Source organism: Drosophila sechellia, chromosome 3L, assembly GCF_004382195.2.
Source record: "Drosophila sechellia strain sech25 chromosome 3L, ASM438219v1, whole genome shotgun sequence".
NCBI classification, from domain to species: Eukaryota; Metazoa; Arthropoda; class Insecta; order Diptera; family Drosophilidae; genus Drosophila; species Drosophila sechellia.
Window position 1 is genome coordinate 9,161,523 of NC_045951.1, and position 20,453 is coordinate 9,181,975.

Genomic DNA, 20,453 nt, shown 5'->3' on the forward strand with positions numbered 1-20,453 from the left:
AGTGACAGCGTCTGGGGCAACTCATACATATGGTATCGCCATATACATTTGTATGTACCCTGCCACACAGATGATGATGATATGCTGGATTCGTATATGGTTACATAGCCAAGTGCAGGCGATGGCAACCGGTTGAAAAGCTCCAAAATGCAAAAACAACAACACTAACAACATCCAGACGGGTGCCAGACAGTGGAGACTTTGCTAAAAATTTAGTGGGCCCCCGAACTCAGCTGCGGGATATGGACACACATATTATATATGTTTGTACTCATGTGGTGTATATGCCAACTGCAGTCGGAAGAGAGCAAAAACCTTCAGAGATTGCTGCGTACGAGATGCCCTCTTGTACATATGATACATTCCCCATGTACTTGGTACTTGCTCCCATTTACCTAACCAAGGGGAAGAAATCCGGCGGACGAGCATGCTCGCACATTATGTGGCCACTTTTTTGAAAAGACAACTTCCACTGCGTTGGCGTTTGATTGTCCAAACCCTGGACAAGAGTACTCTACTCCAGTAGAGGAGGAGTGGCGACAAGAAAATGGGGCCATAAATAAAAACTCGAATGATATAACAACCAGGGATTGAGTTCTATAGCAATGCCCATTTATTATATGGTTATTCAATTCAACAAATTGTAAACAAATTGTAATTTGATTTTGTTATTACGAAGTAATTCTAAACAATATGTACATACATAAGCTGAATATTTACCAAGTTGTACTAAGCAAATGTGCAGCTAAATCCTACATACATACTTATGTACATAGTTGTCTTAAGAGCAAATTTGATCAAATATAATAAATACTAGACTACTACTTAAAGTTATGTATTTATTATGGAATTTGTTTTGTATATGGAAATGTACAAATGATTTATGTTTACATCTATCGCCCTTTGAAATTCTAAACAGTTGCATTTTATTTTATTCAAATATGTAAGTTTTACATCATTCAAATCCTTCATTGATCTAAATCGTATCAATTTTACATTTTCTTACTGATTGGAGTAATAATAGGCTCACATCCCATGGGTTCTTAAATATCCGCCATTAACCACTTATGTATTTTAATTAGATTTTCCCACTACAGATCCCCATTCTCGTGAATTAATTAAAGTTAATAGCTTAAACGCCAGGCCATAAAAAGAAGAACTGTTCTGTAGTCTCGAAGTTTCGAGAATTTTCTCCATCCTTCGTTGAATGTACTCCAACCTTCCTATCTGCTATGTATGTACATACATACGTACATACACATAATATTTGCCGGTGCTGATGCGACTTATCACTCCGCCAGGCCTTTTCATTCCCACTCCCCTGGCAGATTGCTCATTTTCCATAGCGATACTCTCACTTTCAATGGCAGATAATGCGTAATTGCGGCAAATTCGAGAACTCTGCGATATTTTCAGCCCGAGAAGTTTCGTGTCCCTTCTCGATGTCGATGTTTGTGCCCCATTGCACACAGACACGACGCGCACACACACAGTGCCGTCGGGCGCACGCACACTACGACAGCGAGCGGTTGTATAAATAACCGGCACTTTCGCGCAGCCGGCGTCAGTTGAATTCAAAAAGCCAAAGCGATAACAGCTAAAGCGAAAGTAACCTATCAACAAAAGAAATTTATACTTTGAAGGAGAATCATCTTGAAGCAATTGAAAAAATGGCAAATATTCCACTGTTGTTGAGCCTTGCCGACGATTTGGGCCGCATGTCGATGGTGCCCTTCTATGAGCCCTACTACTGCCAGCGCCAGAGGAATCCCTACTTGGCCCTGGTTGGACCGATGGAGCAGCAGCAGCGCCAGTTGGAGAAACAGGTGGGCGCCTCGTCGGGAGCCGTGTCGAAAATCGGAAAGGATGGCTTCCAGGTCTGCATGGATGTGTCGCACTTCAAGCCCAGCGAACTGGTGGTCAAGGTGCAGGACAACTCCGTCCTGGTGGAGGGCAACCATGAGGAGCGCGAAGATGACCATGGCTTCATCACTCGTCACTTTGTGCGCCGCTATGCTCTGCCACCCGGCTATGAGGCTGATAAGGTGGCCTCCACCTTGTCCTCCGATGGTGTCCTGACCATCAAGGTGCCCAAGCCACCGGCAATCGAGGATAAGGGCAACGAGCGCATCGTCCAGATCCAGCAGGTGGGACCCGCCCATCTCAATGTGAAGGAGAATCCCAAGGAGGCGGTGGAGCAGGACAACGGCAACGATAAGTAGAGGACTCGTTCCGAGGGATGCCCTGCATTTAACCATTATCAAAGTCATACATCTGTTTTATAAGCTGTAGTTATCCAAGGACACTTCACCCATAAACAATAGCCATTAAGGGTGTCCTGCTTTAATCTTAGTTTGGAATATGTATTACTAAATTGGCTGAATTAATATTACCCATAAAAATAAATAACAACTAAACTTATAAATATGTTTCGTCTGTTTTTCTGGTTGGTTATGGGTTACTATTACTTTGGGAATTGATTGACTTTTCTAAAAGTTACTGTCGGCATTGTATATTGTATTGGTGTGTCACGTAAACTTACATTTTGATTTAATTGTTGTTAATGTACATAACTGACTTTCTACATTACCTCGTCATGAAGCTATGAAAACTTCTTGAATGTAAGAAACTTTAGTCAAGGTTAAATACTTACGTAAAGACATGCATAAGTACATCATGTACATACATACATAAAAATATACATCCGTTTTCTCTCCCTTCTTTTTAATGAACTTCTGCCATCTCTACGAGAGGTGTACGTACATACATATATGGTATGTACATGTATAAATTGAACTTCATTTTTGTATGTTACTGCAAATAATTACGTACATATACAAATACGTGAATATGTAGGTATGGAAATACATAAGTTACATATGTAGTAAGATTTTCGGTTAACTGGCAAACCAAGAACAAAAAGATTCTATATACACATGTACATACATATGTTCATATACAGATAATAATCGAAACTTGCAACAGACAGCAAATGATTTGCAAAAATTTCAATTGCCCCGTTTCCCACTTCGCGAAGCAGTGGAGAAGGCAACTGCAAAAATGTTTGCAGCAAACAAAAGAACGGCAAACATGAGGAGCAGCACGAAGCGAGACGAGGGTTCAATGCACTTGTCCAATGAAAATACAAGCTCCGATGCACTCTGAAAAGACAGCGTTTAAAAAACGCGATACGGAGAAGAAAATGCTTTAAATATTCTGCATATATATGTACGTACATGTACACTCATACATATGTACTGCATTTTAACTGTTCTTTATGCTTTTTATTCGCAAAGAGAAACTCCCAGAAAAGAAATGTCAAGAAGTTTCTGGTTCTTTCTCGCTCTCTCTATGAAAAGCCGGCTGTGTTAGAAAGAGCCAGAAGATGCGAGAGAAAACTGTTTATTGAATTACGTGGCGTATTCAAGGGGCTTTTAAAGGTCGGTTAAGTTTTAAGTTTGGTAGGCTAACAATTGCTTCCCTATATCTAAAAATTATTATATTTGCATTAAGGGATCATAGGAAAAACCTTCTCTGGAGGAAAAACCTAACGAAGATGGCAACCCCCCATCATTTTATTAAAGCTCCGTCCCTGGTTGCCATGCACTAGTGTGTGTGAGCCCAGCGTCAGTATAAAAGGCCGGCGTCAACGTCGCCCGAGCACAGTCTAAACTGAAAAATTGAAGGCAAACGTTGAAGGAAACTTCGCTCAAAAAAAAAAAAAAAAAAACGAAAAAGCAAAAAAATTTCCTTTGTCTAGACAGGATTTGTGAATAAAGAGAAAAAATCAAAAATGTCAATTGTACCACTGCTGCACTTGGCCCGGGAGCTGGATCATGACTACCGCTCCGACTGGGGACATTTTCTGGAGGATGACTTCGGTTTTGGCGTCCATGCCCACGATCTGTTCCATCCGCGTCGCCTGATGCTGCCCAACACCCTCGGACTGGGTCGTCGTCGTTATTCGCCGTACGAGAGGAGCCATGGCCACCACAATCAAGTGTCACGTCGCGCGTCGGGAGGTCCAAACTCTCTGCTGCCCGCCGTGGGCAAAGATGGCTTCCAGGTATGCATGGATGTGTCGCAGTTCAAGCCCAAAGAGCTGACCGTCAAGGTGGTGGACAACACCGTGGTGGTAGAGGGCAAGCACGAGGAGCGCGAGGACGGCCATGGAATGATCCAGCGTCACTTTGTGCGCAAGTATACCCTGCCCAAGGGCTTTGACCCCAACGATGTAGTGTCCACCGTCTCATCCGACGGTGTGCTGACCCTCAAGGCCCCGCCGCCACCCAGCAAGGAGCAGGCCAAGTCGGAGCGCATTGTCCAGATCCAGCAAACGGGGCCTGCCCATTTGAGCGTCAAGGCACCGGCACCCGAGGCTGGCGATGGAAAAGCCGAAAATGGCAGCGGCGAGAAAATGGAGACTAGCAAGTAAGGGACGAAAGGAGGAAGAAGACGAGAAGAGGAAGTAGACGAGGAGAGGAAGAAGAAGTCGGGAAGAGGAAGAAGTCGACGAGATTCGCTGGCGAAGCACGAGAGAGAGAAGAATTTAAAAGAAGAAACGGGAGTGTTGCCGCGCTGCTCGGAGAGAGCAAGACTAAAAAGGACACACCACAACACACCCAATGTATTACATTCACACACATCATCATCATCACATCCTAGACTAAGTGATTTTAAACTCCATTTATCATAATGCATAAAAAAAAAAACATTTTAGTGTGTATGATTAGGCTAAACAATTGGAGGATTCATTGCTCCCTTTGAGTTTATACTTTTTGTAACAAGAACAGGCGCAACACTCGGGAGAATTTTGCATTTCATTTGTGAATAAACGAATACAATAAATACAAAATACGAAAAGAAGTCAGCTGTCGAGTTTTTGTTGGTTTTTCTCCCCTTTTTCGCTTCTTTATATTGAATCTGCACATGTATTTGCATTTCAGGTAAACCGGCTTTTGTTGGGTGTCGTTCACTTCCAAGGGGTTTTATGTACTTCTGTTGTCGTTGTCCTTGAATTGGACTTGTGGAAAATTAAATGGACAGCCAATTGATTAACCTTTGCCGACGATTGTTACTTTTAATGATGATTTGTAATGGTTTTGCCAATTCAGAAATATGAGCATGGAAATGGGGAATGATTTTTGTTTTTCAATTACATTATGACAAATGTTATATTCCGCAAACACTGAAAGAAAATCCAAGTTAAGAACCACTTTTAAATAATTTAATCAATTGTTTGCACATATTTATTTAAATATTTAATACATAATAAAAAATTTAGTTGCCCGTTCTGATTTCATATTGGTTGTTTTATGCTCGTAACTAGTAGCGATCATAAGTATTTACTGTTAATTCTATATCTATATCTAAAACGGCTTTCATTCATATTTCTCAGCTGGGTTTTGAGATACGGATATATCTCAGTTTTCTCGGCTCCGTGGAGCTTTCGCTGTTAACCGCGAAAAAGCTTTTAGTGGTTGTCATGTTGCTGTTGTTGGTTTTATCTTAGTTGATGTTAAGTAAAAATGTATTTTTATATATTTTTCTGCATTTCCTACTGCTGCGGCTGCTGTCAATATGTTTTTGCTTGCATTTATGCACGTTATGTATGTATATTCAATGACGCTTAATCACAGATCAATTTTTTAAAATTTCATTTGACTTAGAAGTTAAGAAACAAAACACATCCTACACATGGACTAAATAATTACTGTCTCTGGTTGGTTTCTGGGCTTTTTGGCATGGACAACTTAGTGGACATACATATGTATATGGTATGGGATCAGAGAGGCTGGATAATAATAGCAGTACACGAATAGATGGTAAATTATACATCGATTTAGCCACAAAATCAATATACTCAAACTGCCTGGTTCTAAATGTTACAATATTCTTTCCTTTTAAGTTATCTTTTGTTTTTTTTTTTTTTTGTGTTTTGTGTTAATCATTGCAGTCTCAAAATGTTTATGGGCTTTGCTATATAAAGAGGACAACATAGGGATTGTTGGGCCGCTGGCCACGATTTGGCTTTTGAAGCCCCTTGGTGTGCGGTATAAAAAATAGTATTTCGATTTTACTTTCTATGTGGATCTCGGGGTCTCCGTCGACCAGCGGTGAATACTTGAGAGCAGAGCTTATTGGGGGGAGAGAGAGCGCGCAGATCATAGTGGATCACATCAGATCAGTTGGGCAGGATACTCCATTCACTTCTGGAGTAGGCTTTCGCAGCTGCTGCTGAGATTTGGCAACGACTTGAAACTGAGACGCGATCGATCCACCTGGGCGTCCGAGGGACCGTAGCCCCTGCTGCTCTTGCTGCTGCTGACCCCATTCACTCCGCGGTCAAAGGATGAGGAGATCACAAGCGGATGTGGATGCTGACGAGAATTCCGCTGCTTCTGCTGGCTGCTGGCATAGGCGGCAGGTGGTGATAGTGGCGATGTGGGCAGGTCGATATCCAGCACGGTATCCGCTTCGCCGGGCTTCAGCTTGGGATCCGAGTAGCGACGAAGTTCCTCCTTCGTCTGCTGACCACCTAAACAATCAGTGGTGCAGCAACCAATGGGCAAATCCACGCCCATTATCCCAGAGTGACGGTAGTCGATCTTTGGCGGCGTGCTGTAATCGTAAGGATGTACGGCAGTATCGAGACCCACGCTGGTCTGATCGCTCAGCACATCGCGGTTCTCGAGAAAGATGGACGAGTTGGAGTAGCGCTTGGTCTGGTGCGGCTTGTAAACAAATCCGCCTAGCCCGTTGGCTACCGCATGAGATACTCCGGAACTGATCGAGGGTGCCTTGTGCTCGCCACTACCTGCAAGCAAATATGGATTAGCGAAATGTATAATTATATAATAATAAGAGCCACTCACCACTGAAGCTGCTTAGTTGTAGAGCGTGCTCGCGGCCTGTATCCGTGGAAATGCCACTGGCACTGAGATCCTGCCGTGATCCGGCGCACAGATCTGTAGCAGAGCCGCGACTAGAGCCCTCCGAGTGCTCCAGCACGTTGTGTATGGAGTCGTGGAAGGGCGTCATGCTGCCCGATCCCTGAGGGCAGGGCCGGAATGATGATATCTGCGAGACTACATCATCGAGGGCCCAGTCGCGATCGTAATTGTGCTGTGACTGCGAGCACTCGATGTTGGCGGCCACCGCCACTTGGCCCAATTGCTGGCCGCTCTGCTGCATCTGCTGGTGCCGCTGGTGGCCATGTCCGTCCTCCGTCTGCGTGCAGGCACTGCTACTGCTGTGCGGCACCTCTAGTTCTGCGGCCATTTGGAGCATATGATGTGGCGATGCGTTTAGTAGGCGCTGCATTTGCTGATGTAGACCCATTTCTGCACCGCCGCCACCATTATCCATTGATGCACAGTTCGCCTCGTGGGCACAGTATACTCCGGCCGCACCGCTGTCATTGATTTCCACTGCACCGCTCGTCGATCCGGCATGAGCCAGTGGCTCACTGAAGTGCTGATGATGGGCGGCCACTGGGGATGGCGGTGCCACTGGATGTATCTTTTCCGGCGCATTCTGAATCAGTAGAATTCTGTAAGACAATTGTTACATCATCAGCACAAAGTGAAATATTACTATTATTTTCCAAAGCAAATCCCCTGCAGTTGATGTATTCTTAATTAATGCTAATTAATTTAAAGAACCATAGACAGCATGTTAGGCAGAATGTTTCGCATAATTGAGTTCATAGTAACATTGGTATTGACCCGAAGTTTGTGTAATCAGAAAAGCTCTCAAACGAATGGAAAATCACGCCTCTTGCATTAAAATAGGGAAAATGTTTATGTAAAATAATACAAACAGATAGCATTGTTTACCCAAGATAGTAAATAATATCAAAGTTATTTAAAACAATTGAATCGAATCTTTTGCCCAAATAAACTATAGCGATTTCATTGCATTGTTTACACAATATTCGCCTATTGCTTTGGACGATATTGATTTACACATACTGTGAATGGATAATTCGTCATTGTGTAAGGCTTGGAAAAGCATTCATTTAAATAGGGTTACACCTAATTTTTTATGAGAATGCCTTTAACAGTGTAATAAGCAAATCCAAATCTGGCTTAATAATAGGAAACGCATACGAGTACAATTACTTCTGCTGACTTCTATTAACAAGACCTCAAACAATGGGATGCTGAATAGAAAATTCCGATTAGAATACGGTTGTATGATTGTCTCCGCCGAATAGAAATTAAATATTTCTTTGTTTAACGTAACGAGATTGGCATCTCCCCATTTGTATGCATTTTTTCACATTATAAAGTAGCAAATTGCGAAAGATTCCTTTGAATATAATAGTAGTGAAATCCAATCCAAGTATATTTACATTTACAATTACTACTGAAATCTAAATTTTAGCTATAGCAAAATACTTCGACTTTGTTATATGGAACTAATTAACTAATTTAACCCTGCCAGCTTGACATATTATTTCTGGTATATCAGTAGTTAATAATCGGAATCCGAATCCGATTAATCAGCTAAATGATCCATAATACCAACTAATGATCTTGACCTGTTGCGTGCCTTCCAGCGGTGACAGAGGTGAAGATATGCCTTGCACTGGATATACATAAAGACTATTCCGCCGGTAAGGCCCACGGTGACAACGGCCAGCTTTGTCCAGAAGGGCCAGTCTGAAATGGCGAGAAAATAGGTAATTAGAATCCGTAAAGAATAAACAGTCGGCACATTAAGAGCACGAGTTCGGGCAGGTCAGGTAATTATACAATTACGGATTTCGCCGAGCGGTTAGTCGACCTGACGACCGAACCCAAGTATCAAGTGTACCTATTAGGCCACGCTGGACATCGTCGGCGGCCCGCTCGATGAGCACACAGAGGGACCAGATGACGCATAGGGCTGCGGCGCAGTGGAACAGCACGGAGCAGCACAGCCGCCGCCTTTCAATGCCGGAGATGTCAAGGCTGCGCCACTGCAATTGCCAACCCAACCCAGTCCAATCCAATCCAATCCAATCGATTCCGAAGCCAAACAATGCAAAGACAAAGTGAAATAAATTAGGTGGCATTCAATAAGAAAATGTGTCATGTGAGATGAACCCACCTCGTTGAAGGGTTTGATCTTGGTGTGCATGATGAAGGGGAACTTGCAGAGCTCGCAGGAGTTCGTCTCGGAGGCGGTGAGCCACTGCTGCAAGCACGCCTGGTGCACGTACTTCAGACTGCCGGAGCAGTAGCACGGCGTGAGCAGCGGATTCTGCGGATCACTCTCACAGTGGCAGATGCGGCAGATGTCGCCGCTGTTCTGCGATGCCTGGCTGCTGCCCGAACCGAATCTGGAAGAGATTAGAGCAGGATTAGAGTCTTTTCACCGAAGAAATGAGCAACATAGCATAGGGGTCTTGCTTTTTAGTCTGTGTTATTATTGATCAATAGGTAAAGATATTTATTTATAACTAACTGCCACATAAAATGGCAAAATGTAGGTCATATCACTTTAGCTGAAGTATAAGATAGTATTGTAAGTATAGCATTTTGATATAATTGTTGCTTCAAAGTCTAGTTTTTTTATTATTAACATTAGAATCGTCACAAAAGCAATAAATCGTATAAGTTATCCAATGGGTTCATCCAAATTTGTTGTATTTACTTAACAGCGCAAGTAGTCATGCATGCTCTAAATCATTAATCAATTGCTATCGAAGCGGATAATGACGTGCAATTAAAATATTAGATTATAACATATAAAAATCGAATGTAACTAAACTGGCAAACGCAGCCAATGAATATTTATAAGTTCTCTTATGAGCAATGCAATCATTCTAACTATTCTCGCTATAATCAAAACATCAATTAAAAGTATAATCGAATTAGGTAAGTCATTAAGTGTGTGCTAATCGCATAAATGTGTCAGAATTGCACTTATCTTAACGACATTTTTTCTTCTTTTTTTTTTACAAATTTTGATGCAAAACTTTCCGTGCGCATTTATGAAATCATATCGCATGATGCCATCCCTCATTTTCCATTCATTATTAAGCGTGAATTTAAATAAGTGATGATTTAGGCACCGATGCAGTTTGTTGCAAGTGAAATTGAAAAGAAGTCATTGACTTTTTCAGCATGAATGGAATGGGAAAATGAGTGTATTCAATGAATCACAACAGCAGTAAATCTGCTCATTAAATCTCACGTTCTCATGGTGCGCATATTATTTTGCTTAAGTTTTATTAAATTTCGTGGTAATTAACGCACAGACATTGCTTTTATAAATTGAAGATAACAAAAGTTCATTTTTGAAATAGCTTAATTATTCTATTACTGCATTTTTTCAGTTTTAATAAATTGATAGAAGTAATTTAAGTAAATATAATGTGGGAACATTGTGCTTTCCCCGCGAAACGTACACATGCATTTGCGTTCACACATATCAATTAAGTTCTGATGTGGTTCCCTTTGGACTGCGGCAATCTGGTGGGTTGCTGGTTTATGGCCAAGGCAATTAGTTCCGTGGGCCGCCCTATCATTATGGCTGCCAAACGCCCACTCGGCGGCACCTGCGAGTAGTTGCCGAGGTATCTGTATGTTAGGAGAGGAGTATCTAATCTAACTAACGCTGAGTGAATGGAGCGAAAAACTTTTACTTTCCAACTCATGAGGTGCACGGAGGAAAATAAGGATGTTTAGGGATATCTTTATATCTTAATGGAAATATCTGAACTAAAACATCTCTTGCACATCAAGAGAAACAACTTTGAACCGGATGTATATGAATATGAATATTATGAATATTATTTATTGCTTCACAGAAGTGGAATTCGTATGTTCCTGGGATGATGAAATAGATTATCAGAAACCGCAATTATTGCTAAAATATTTCCCAAAAATGATTCGAATTACTGTTAAGCAATTATAAGCGCAGATGAAACACGTATTTTTCCTGATAATTTGAATACTTTTGAATGTATTAGATTTTTCGTTGGAAAAAAAGCAACCAACCAATGAATAATTTCCACTTATTTCGCCTCAGTGTGGGATGGCTCTTCCCAAAACCCCCTTTTCCCAACCAATCTGCACTATTCCAAGTACCTTTGTACTCTGTTCGTCCGTCTGTATCTGTAGTTTTTTCAGTTCAGTTCAGCCAGTCAGTGCGTGATTGAGGCGAAGGACAGGAAAGGACAGGTCGGAACATGAGCGGACAGTCGAAGGCTCTGCCAGCACATTTGTTGTGGCTGTCGACATGGTCAGGGACATGGACTGGACACGTCCACTTTGCTCTTGCCCCGCTTATTTTTTTGGGGCCAATCGACGACTGGCCTTGGATCGATGGAGCGCAGGGCACGTTTGTGGGCTACACCGCAGAGAGCGGTTCATAAAGTACACGGCCGCAAGTACACATGTTTGTCTATCCAAAAAAGGATGACCGCCCATTATCCTTTCTTGGCTGCTCTGGCAAGTTAAGGACATGCGTAAGTCGCAAGTTTTACGACTTTATTAGACGGCAGACAGTCGCCGGCTGGCCATTTCCACACCTCTTGCAACATGGAAGCACTCAACCGAAACAGCCTCATGACTTGGCGTTTATGGGCCCTTTTTGGGAACTCAAATTGCCTGTCCCACATTGAAAATAACAAATTTTGAACTCAATTAGAAGGGAAATGTCACTTTGAATGCACAAATAAGGAACATGCAAATTCCTGTCGATCACAAAACCAAAAGAGCAGCTAGCTCTCGTTAAGATTTCTCACACTATTATTGATCGGCATATATTCATTCTGTTTGCTTTTGCCCTCCACAATTTGATTAGGCGATATCAAAAGGGTATATACATGTATATAACACACACATTGGAATCGCTATCGCATTACCAGGTGAATGAGAGAACGACGGGCAGGTGCTTTATTTCAGCAAAACTAAAAATAAAAACCTTTTCGCTCTTTTCGGTTTTGGGTTTCAAGTGCAAGCTGCAGTTAAGCACTCGCTGCTGCTCATCATCGCGCTTTTTGCTTGTTTAACGGCACTTTTTGCTGCTGCCGCTGAGAAAGTGCTTCCGATGGAAATTTGTGAATTCCCCGGAATCGTGTACTTTTCGGTAACCAAATATTTACGTTCGTTAATCTAATTTGAACTTATATTCGTTTCTTATCGCCGTCTTTTTTTCTGAGAAATAAAAGACTCAACTATAGTTATAAATGTTGTTTATAATTAGCTGATAAAGGAGGGGAAATTTGTTTATCAAATGTATGTAATATGAAAACGAAACTGTTTTCAAACTGAAAGCCAAGATTATTATTAGGAATTACAACACTTACTGAAAATGAGTAAGAATGTAATTGTTGATTTCGCTGGATCTGATAACTAAGTCTATATACCATATTACGCTAAAATCGCCTAATTATGCGAGGGTCGTTTAGTAAATTCGCATTGGGGGGCATTTTGTGTTATTTGCGTAAGATTTGGGTCTTTTGAGCACTTTATTACCACCCGTGCCCACTTGTAATTACGACTAAATTAGCGCATTTTATTTAATTCCACGCCCGAACGGAACGGGCCACGCCCTCGCCAGCTCCGCCGGACCAGATGAAACAAGTAATCTTCGCATGGCGCAAGGAACCGGATGATTCGGTGCGATTTCCAAGGGATGGATGCGAGGGGGGAAGCGGGAGAAATTGGAGTCAGGCGGGGTCCAATTCAACGGTTTCGCTGCTTTGTTCGAATGCTTTTTGATAATTTGCGCATTATTTTTTTTGTGCGCTCTCTGCGTGTAAAACTTATTTTTAAGTTCAAAACCCAACTGGTTTAAGTTCGAGGCAATTAATGCAAAAGTTATACACCCCACTGTACCAAATATACATTTGCATACATATGCAATGTTTGTATGTTTGTGGGTGAATACACTTTGCCTTTGTTTGGGAAAACCCATGCGAACTGCGATCTGGAGAAAAGCCGCTTCTTATGGTTTGTTTTTCGCTACGCTCCATTTTTACATTTTCACGATGCTCGGCAAATATTTGATCGTAATTGCCCAAGCCGACACAATAGCCAATGTTTATTTAACAACGACACCTGAAATAACAGCAGAGTGAGACACATTTACTCACTCCGGCGACAGATTAGATTTGCGATGGCCGGATGATAAGGCTCATCAGACTGACATCGAGGGTGTTGAACGGTCTGTATTTCACAAAATACGAGCATACCTATATAAATTATAGCCACGCAAGAGCCGCTTACATTTCTCAACATTCAAATACATTTGAGTAAATATGCTTATTTACGAGCTTTCCACGGAAAATTATGATGAATAACTAGAATGAGTGTCTTCTAATAAAGATACAATATCTTTTCGTAAAGTTTATGAGGCAAAATAAAGTTGGTAGCCACAAATGCTGATACCAAATAATTAGAACTGAGAAAATTAGAGAACTACTGAATGCCTGAATTTTCTTAACAAAAGATATAATTTGATTTATGATTTATCTTCATTTTAGACCTCATTAGCTTCATTAAAAGTCGTAAGAGTATGGGCATGGTCAATGCCCCGCTGTCACGTCAGATTGCAATATAAATAAATCGCGGGTAATTTACAAACCCATAATTGTTTAAACAGATAACAGCTGGCGCCTCGCGTCAAGATCTTGTCACCTTCCCAGCATCGTAGTGCCCATATTTGCATTTCAATCGAAGTTGCCGATCGGCATGGAACTAGTATGGTAAGTAAGTACAAGTCAATGTTGTTAACTGTTGCCTAATGAGTGTCATTAAAAGGCGTTAGATGGGGATTACGGCGATTGAGATCTCAACGGTTGGCGGTGGCGGCACATATGTAACATTTTGAGCGTAGAATGAATCATTTGCTGCTTAAAACTGGGTTATTTTCGTTTTCAATTACCATTGCGTTCGTTCTTTATATTATTTCTGATCTTAGTATGGACAGCTGGATTTGTATATTGTGCGCAAAGAACACACTTTGATTTTTAGCACTTACAGCCTGCGTTGAGAACTTAATTATTGCGATTTCCCAAGCGACGGACAATCAAACATTTAAATCATGTCCGTTTCCTGGCTATAAATAAACAATGGACAATGCCAAGAAGAATGTCAACCATCCCACGATTTTTCAATTGCGTGCTTGCACTTGATTTTATTTTATTTCTCGTTTTTCTTTCTTTATTTTATATTTTTTGTTTCTGTTCTGTGGTGTACTTGAATAACTTATAGGGTTCCTTTTTTTCGGCCATATCAAGGGCATTCAAAACTCACCTGACATTCGCATAGTGCTGGCCGGAATTCCAATCCACATGCTCGATATCCGAAGAGGTTTTGGCGTTGTCGCAAGGCATTTTGTTCATAACTCTCTCTCTTTCTATATCACTAAAAACTAGATTGCAGGGTATCGCATAGTCGGGGCGATGCTGCACCGCAACGCGAGGGGGCGGGGGGTTCAACCCCAAAATGGGAGGGGATGGCGTAGGGGGAGAGAGCTCCTTTGTCTTTAATGCTGGCTAGTCTTGCGCCTTTGTTATGATTCTCCTCCGCTGGCCATATATTTGTTTATTCCCAACGATAAACAGAGGCTGTCGCCTTCTTTATTTTTAGCGACCCTGTTGGCAGGGGCTACTTCGATTTTTTGCACAATGTAAGCCGAATCTATTGCACTGTTATTCTCCTTTCATTTCGTTATTTTTCCCTTTCAACGCCAACGAACTTCTGGCCGTCTGTGTGTTTGTTTGTGTTGGTAGCTGGTCTATTATTATATCTTTATTCCGCTTATGCGCGACAAACATTAGTGCGTTTGCTTGTTAATTTGTTTTTTCTGGCCCGGTACGAGCTGTTCGTTCCACTACTCTACGCTAAATGGCTATGCTTTTAAGAGTTGCACATATTTTTTATGTATTTTATTTAGCTAAACACTGAGACATATCCTTACACGATTCCTACGAGCGACGCGACCAGTGTGACTGCGCCTACACAATTGAAACATGGCACATGCAGTGTGACCCTTCTTGGCTCAAGGGAAAAGCTCTCACTATGCATATAAAATTCAATAACAGGTTAATTTAAAGGTAATACTCACTAATTTGTTAAAAACAAATGTATTTACACTGACAATTTAGGTAAAAAGTTCAAATTATTTTAATGTTTATTTTGGAAACCTATCGATAGATCGATACAAATGTTTTTTTGGTCACCCTAGAAATTGCTTACGTATTTTTAGCAACAAATTCAATTCCAAATTTTGAAGTTTTGCTATAGGTGCCCATATAAGGATACTTAATTCATTAACGAGTTTAATCCTCGTTTTAGTAATTATCCCAACAAAAATTAATATAGGTAATTCATGCACCTTTATTTCTATGTTAAAATATATCCAAAATCAAAGATCACAGTCTCCAGTTTTAGTGTAGGTTTTTATTAAGATATTTTTCCGTTAAATCCATTTTTGACAATGACTACAAAAAGCGGATAGATTTTATATTATGCCGATTTTTGATAAACAAGGGGGTTCTGTTTCGGTTTCGTTACGCGGGTCTTGGACAAAAGTCACGATTAATCGCTACTGTTGTTTATAACGATAAATAAATGAAAGACAAAGTAACTAATGTGTGAGGGATCGGACCGAGTGAAGCCGCTTACAAAGTGTAGATCGATTTCACGTTGGAGCTCTGCTTGACCATGGTGTCCTTGTGCAACTGATACTGCAGCGAGTTGTTGCGTCCCAGACGCAGGGCATCGCGCAGCTTGTGACCAATCTCAAGGGCAGCTTCCTCGTTGTTTCCGTTGGCAGTCCAGATGGCTGGAAAGCATTAATCGTTAAACAAAGGAATTCCGCTGAAGTTGGGTGTGTGTGAAAACTTACATATCTTGTTGCTCTTGCCGCGAATGTTTATAACAGCGCCGCAGATCTGATCGGAGTGATCGAAGGCCTCGCCAATCAGGCAGAGCAGCTGGAAGGGAAAGCAGTTGTAGTTACTCATATGCGAAAAATATTTAATGTTCCTAAGACAAATTCCAAATGACAAAAGCTAGTACTAGCGTATTTTTAGCTGATATTTTCTATAAGTAGTAATTTATACTGCAAAATCATACACCTATTTCTATATTTATGCATTTCAAGAATGTACATTTACTATAAATAGACCAATGTCTCATCACTCGTTTGTCTGTGCACTTACCACATCGAGCCATAGGTTATCCAGATCGCTCTTGGAGCTTTTGTTAAGGGTAATGACCCAACGACCGCCCTGTTTGTTGGCTGCATCCTCCCACATGGGACTGCAAATGAGATATTAGTTAGTAAGGTAATCGTGGCAGAATGGCAATAAACAGCAAACCCACCGAATGTTCTTCTTGAATAGCGAGTAGTCACTGCCCAGCTTGATCTCTGATGGGGGCTTGATGTGGTTGTATAGGCTCCAGAAGTCCTCAACGGTATCGAAGCTTGTGATCTCGTTTTGCATGTCCTCCCAGGACTTGGACCGATCGTTTTCAAGGTACCACAGCGTCCAGACATTCATGAGCGGGTGTTTGTACAGATGCTCGGTGCGCACAGCATCGTCGCCGGCAGGAGCAGTGGTGCTTGCCGTGTTGCCTGCTGGTTCACCAGTCTCCTGTGGGTCCTCCTTGGGCTTGACATCCTTAGCCTCGGCCTTGGCGGGCGCTGCAGCCGAAGTTGGTGGTTCCGGACGACCCTGCTCGGTGCTGGGGGCGCTGGTCTGCGGGAGAAGATGGCAATGGAAGGGAAGAGAATTCAGAAGATTAGATTAGCTTGGCTTAGCGACAGGCGCACTGAGAGTATTACTTTGAACATTGACTTGGGATTGGCAAAGTTCTTCATTCTGTGAAAGTCGCTCTGCATGTTGGCGGCCGTGTTTATTGGATGCGTTTGATGGTAGGATCAGTTCTTTTTCGGCTCCGGAGTGGGTTCGGATCGGTTTCGATTCGCCGTGATTCAGTTGCCGCTCTCTCTCTGTCGCGGTGTTTGTAATAGTCGAGGTGGTGAGGTGGTTGGTGCGTGTGTGTGCGAGAGAGCAAAGCTTTTGATTTCGTTTGAGTGTGTGTGGATTTTGGATTGTTTCGTGATATCTCGCTCCCCTGCAGTTCGCTGTTCACTTGTGTATTATTAACCAAAAAACTAAGTAATGATAATACAAAAAACTCGTTAAACTTGTTGTTGCTGTATGGTTGAGTGGGTGTTGTAACTAATTATTGAGTATATGGCGTTGGAGTATCCTGTTTCACTTGAAATCGGGCTAGGCTACTTTAGAAAAGTTGAACAATGCTGTTCCTAACGAACTCGGAATCGAAAGTGGCGATGGAATTACAGCACACACACACACGCGCACGTATCTGACATAAAAACACAGATTGCCTGTTGAAAGAATTGGAATTGTTGTTTTATATTTGAGTTAAAAGAATTGTATGATTTTATTTTATGTTGCGGCTAAAATTCGAGACTGCGTGTGCGAGTTCAAAGCAGCGGCGCGATTAACTGAAAAAAATTAACGTCAAAGAAAGGAGGTGGAAAGTGAAGAGGGAGTGAAAGCCAACGGTTTATTTACTGCAATGGCCGACAAGAATATGATTTAACTGTTGTTCGCGACTGGTTAATTGCAGTAATTCACTCTTTTTTCGTTCTTTCCATATTTGTCTCTCCACTCTCCTATTTATGTACAAAGAAGAAACCCACACACACACGCGCGCGATGTCTTGACAAGAGAGAGAGAGAGAGAGAACACTGAAAACGTGTGGTATGCGTATGCAAATGCGAAAGGAGAAAAAGAGAGCGAGTGACCGCGAAAGAGAGATAGCTTGTTAAAGACAGACAGAAAGAGCGATAGCTATGACGTAGACAACAGCGTGCAAGTACAATTAATATTAAGCAATTGTGCGAAAAATAATCGGTGAACACAATGATGATGTAGCCACGCCAACTGCACACTTTTCCGCTCGACTATCGCCTCCCCTCTTGTGCAACAACCCTGTTTTTGTTGTTCCTGCCACGGCTCAGCCGAAATCGAAACCATGCGGCTCGCCTTTTCTCGCCTTACCTTCTCCGTCTCCAACACTACCATGATTTCGATGTATCGAAATATATACTAGATATCGGTTACGCACTCGAACTGCGTAGGTAACTGGGCTTAACTATTATTAGAATTATTTAATTCTTTAATTAAGTTTGGGATTTTGGTGGCCAGACAGTGTGACCGTTGCCTAAAGGAAACTTAGTGACGAGCGACCGAAAGCAGCTATCGATTGTTGAACAGGGAAACTCTGGAAATGCCTGACACTGACTGATTGCTATAAAACCCAAGCAACAGTTACGTTCTTAAAGTTTTAAAGAATTTACCATTTCACCAATATAATACTGTAATTCTTAAATTTTTATGGGAGCCAAATTGCATACTATCTATTATAATAGTTTTATTTAAATCAAAATTCATTTGATGTCATCCAGGTTGAAATGAAACGATATTAAACAAGTTTATATCCTGTAAATTACGCCTATAAGGAATCTTTGAGGCCATCAAAAGCCATTTTAAATAAATGCTTCTTATTGTTAGAAAACAAATAACTTGCTCCCATGGGAACTTTTTCAAGAACTAACCGAGCTTAACTTCCGCATAAAATGGCAAAGCAAATTTAAGAGCTTTAATCAAAGATATAAATGCAAACTTAATTGACATTTCATCTGATTCCCACAGCACGATCGCCATCAACAACAACGTCATCGTCATTTATCATACGCAATTATTTAATGTTTTAAAGCCAGCAAAAAATAACAATATATTATAAATAATTGTCAAAAAAGACGGACAAGCCCAGAAAACCTGATTTTTGGTTGGAAATTAGGTCTTCGTTTTTATTTAGACACTGGCATCATCAATTGGAATTCAATAACAAAATAACAAACATAAAAATGAATCAATGAGTTTTCCATATTATGCGACTCTATATTGTGTACTTTTTCTTGAGAATTCCAGATACTTTCGAGAATAACCAAAAATAAATGAATAAAGTAGCAAGGAAAGGAAATTACTTTAGTTAGAACTTGGACATCATTGGTTAAATTTTGCCACATAACTAAGCCTAACCTGTTGGTGAATCACGAATAACCCAGAACCTTAGTTGTTACCAAAGCTGCTTAGTATTTGAAACCAACCAAAATTCTTTCCACAGACTATTGGCTCGCCTTTGTCTGCTTTAAAAATAGCCAAAAAGATCCCAAAACAACATTGAAATATTTATGAGGGATGGATAATATTACCGCTGATGATGTGGCGTTTTGGATACGCTTAACTTTCAAAATAGACTGTTGCAGTTGAGACGCAATCCGAAAATTGAAGATGTTTACAAACCCAGCCTGAGAAACGTGAAGCGTGTTTATTATTTAAATAGTTAAGTCATTTCGTAACCGATCAACTGCGCAGTTGCCCTTGTAAATGCCTAATAAGCGGCTTTCAAGAGCTCGGCACGATCGATAGATCGATGAGCCGAAAACCCAAGATCCCTTCCCGAAACTCAAGATCCGTGGTCTCTAATTACACGTGAGCCGGTCTTATTGAACTGACACTTGATCGCCTATCCAAGTGCTGATGTGATTACCCATCGCATCCTCCATTTTACTCGCATCGCATCTAATTATGCAGCAGTCAATCGCGGACTTCAAGTGCTTGGCGCATGTCTAAACAAAAAACTTCCGTCGAACTACAGGAAACCCGGAGTCAAAGTTAAACCTTAAGCAGTATACTTTGCATTAATTGGAAGTAAAAAGTAATTGAGGCGCTCAAAGATGCTTAATTGTAAATAAATCATAGTCAATTGGTTAGGTTATAAAGTTCGATAAATAAGGTTTCGACTAATGGGTACCTTGTAACTTATACAGAACCTGTATAAGAAATGGTACTTTTTCATACTATTTCCATAAATTATGCAACAAATAAAGTGTAGAATTCTTAAAGAAATGATGAAGAAAATTTGGTGATCCACATGCTGGTTATACCATCAAGATAAGATGGTAGAAACCAGATTTCAGACACCCAGTTTGTCAAAAAAAAAAAAAAAATATCTTAAAGATACTCGAAACTGACAGCCAACGAGCGCTGAAAATGCCACTTGAATCGTTTCGAAAAGGGTTCTGTGGCAGGCAACAATCGATGGGTAGACCAAAAAGCTATTAGATAACTAATTGACCAAGCGGCATACATACAATTAATAATGTTTCCATAGTTGTCTCCGCATCACTCCGAATATGCATATATCCGTAGTCGAGTGTGAGAAGTGCGAATTTGAGCGACGCCGATAATGAACTTCAAATTGCCGCCACTGGCTTTGCGATTCGAGATTCTAAAGCTGAGTAAGAAACCGGACAGGTGAAGCTCAGACTGCTGCTGGTCAGTGAAACAGTCGGCCAGCCAGCACATCTTCATTCAGATTTATGCAAAACGCAAAAAAACAACA

At 41.3% G+C, this 20,453-nt stretch overlaps 4 protein-coding genes and 1 pseudogene across 8 annotated transcripts; 3 read left to right on the forward strand and 2 right to left on the reverse strand.

The window, feature by feature from the left end:
- The first annotated feature begins 29 nt into the window (after positions 1–29).
- On the forward strand, positions 30–797 carry LOC116800978 (annotated as a pseudogene).
- A 755-nt stretch (positions 798–1,552) lies between these two features.
- Positions 1,553–2,425, forward strand: LOC6605017 (heat shock protein 23). The gene has a single exon (XM_002029824.2). It carries the CDS (start codon positions 1,671–1,673, stop codon positions 2,220–2,222), a length of 552 nt encoding a protein of 183 aa, XP_002029860.1. The 5' UTR covers positions 1,553–1,670; the 3' UTR covers positions 2,223–2,425.
- Positions 2,426–3,661: 1,236 nt separating this feature from the next.
- Positions 3,662–4,855, forward strand: LOC6605018 (heat shock protein 27). The gene has a single exon (XM_002029825.2). It carries the CDS (start codon positions 3,794–3,796, stop codon positions 4,433–4,435), a length of 642 nt encoding a protein of 213 aa, XP_002029861.1. The 5' UTR covers positions 3,662–3,793; the 3' UTR covers positions 4,436–4,855.
- A 368-nt stretch (positions 4,856–5,223) lies between these two features.
- On the reverse strand, positions 5,224–14,966 carry LOC6605019. Its single transcript, XM_002029826.2, has 6 exons — positions 14,256–14,966; positions 9,097–9,328; positions 8,821–8,965; positions 8,546–8,666; positions 6,876–7,552; positions 5,224–6,817 (listed from the first exon to the last, which is right to left on the reverse strand). Exons 1-6 carry the CDS (start codon positions 14,342–14,344, stop codon positions 6,207–6,209), a joined length of 1,875 nt encoding a protein of 624 aa, XP_002029862.2. The 5' UTR covers positions 14,345–14,966; the 3' UTR covers positions 5,224–6,206.
- A 418-nt stretch (positions 14,967–15,384) lies between these two features.
- On the reverse strand, positions 15,385–18,212 carry LOC6605020 (eukaryotic translation initiation factor 4E1). Of its 5 annotated transcripts, none has more exons than XM_032718378.1 (6): positions 18,044–18,212; positions 16,795–17,364; positions 16,332–16,708; positions 16,169–16,268; positions 15,853–15,940; positions 15,385–15,789 (listed from the first exon to the last, which is right to left on the reverse strand). In XM_032718378.1, exons 2-6 carry the CDS (start codon positions 16,849–16,851, stop codon positions 15,626–15,628), a joined length of 786 nt encoding a protein of 261 aa, XP_032574269.1. In that variant the 5' UTR covers positions 16,852–17,364; positions 18,044–18,212; the 3' UTR covers positions 15,385–15,625. The 5 variants fall into 5 exon arrangements, with proteins under 5 accessions (XP_032574269.1, XP_032574272.1, XP_032574273.1 ...); XM_032718381.1 differs by having other exon boundaries at positions 16,795–17,127; positions 18,044–18,202; XM_032718382.1 differs by lacking the exon at positions 18,044–18,212 and adding an exon at positions 17,974–18,041 and having other exon boundaries at positions 16,795–17,127.
- Positions 18,213–20,453: the final 2,241 nt, after the last annotated feature.

Excerpts from the sequence above, each read along its gene's own strand:
- LOC6605017 (XM_002029824.2), top strand. The coding sequence starts at position 1,671 with ATGGCAAATATTCCACTGTTGTTGAGCCTTGCCGACGATTTGGGCCGC.
- LOC6605018 (XM_002029825.2), top strand. The coding sequence starts at position 3,794 with ATGTCAATTGTACCACTGCTGCACTTGGCCCGGGAGCTGGATCATGAC.
- LOC6605019 (XM_002029826.2), bottom strand. The coding sequence starts at position 14,344 with ATGAACAAAATGCCTTGCGACAACGCCAAAACCTCTTCGGATATCGAG. Across the intron at positions 8,966-9,096 it reads AGATCAAACCCTTCAACGAG|TGGCGCAGCCTTGACATCTC; the intron begins GTGGGTTCATCT and ends TGGCAATTGCAG. Across the intron at positions 7,553-8,545 it reads CGCTGGAAGGCACGCAACAG|AATTCTACTGATTCAGAATG; the intron begins GTCAAGATCATT and ends ATTGTCTTACAG.
- LOC6605020 (XM_032718378.1), bottom strand. The coding sequence starts at position 16,851 with ATGCAGAGCGACTTTCACAGAATGAAGAACTTTGCCAATCCCAAGTCA. Across the intron at positions 16,709-16,794 it reads ATCCCAAGTCAATGTTCAAA|ACCAGCGCCCCCAGCACCGA; the intron begins GTAATACTCTCA and ends CTTCTCCCGCAG. Across the intron at positions 16,269-16,331 it reads CTATTCAAGAAGAACATTCG|TCCCATGTGGGAGGATGCAG; the intron begins GTGGGTTTGCTG and ends TCTCATTTGCAG.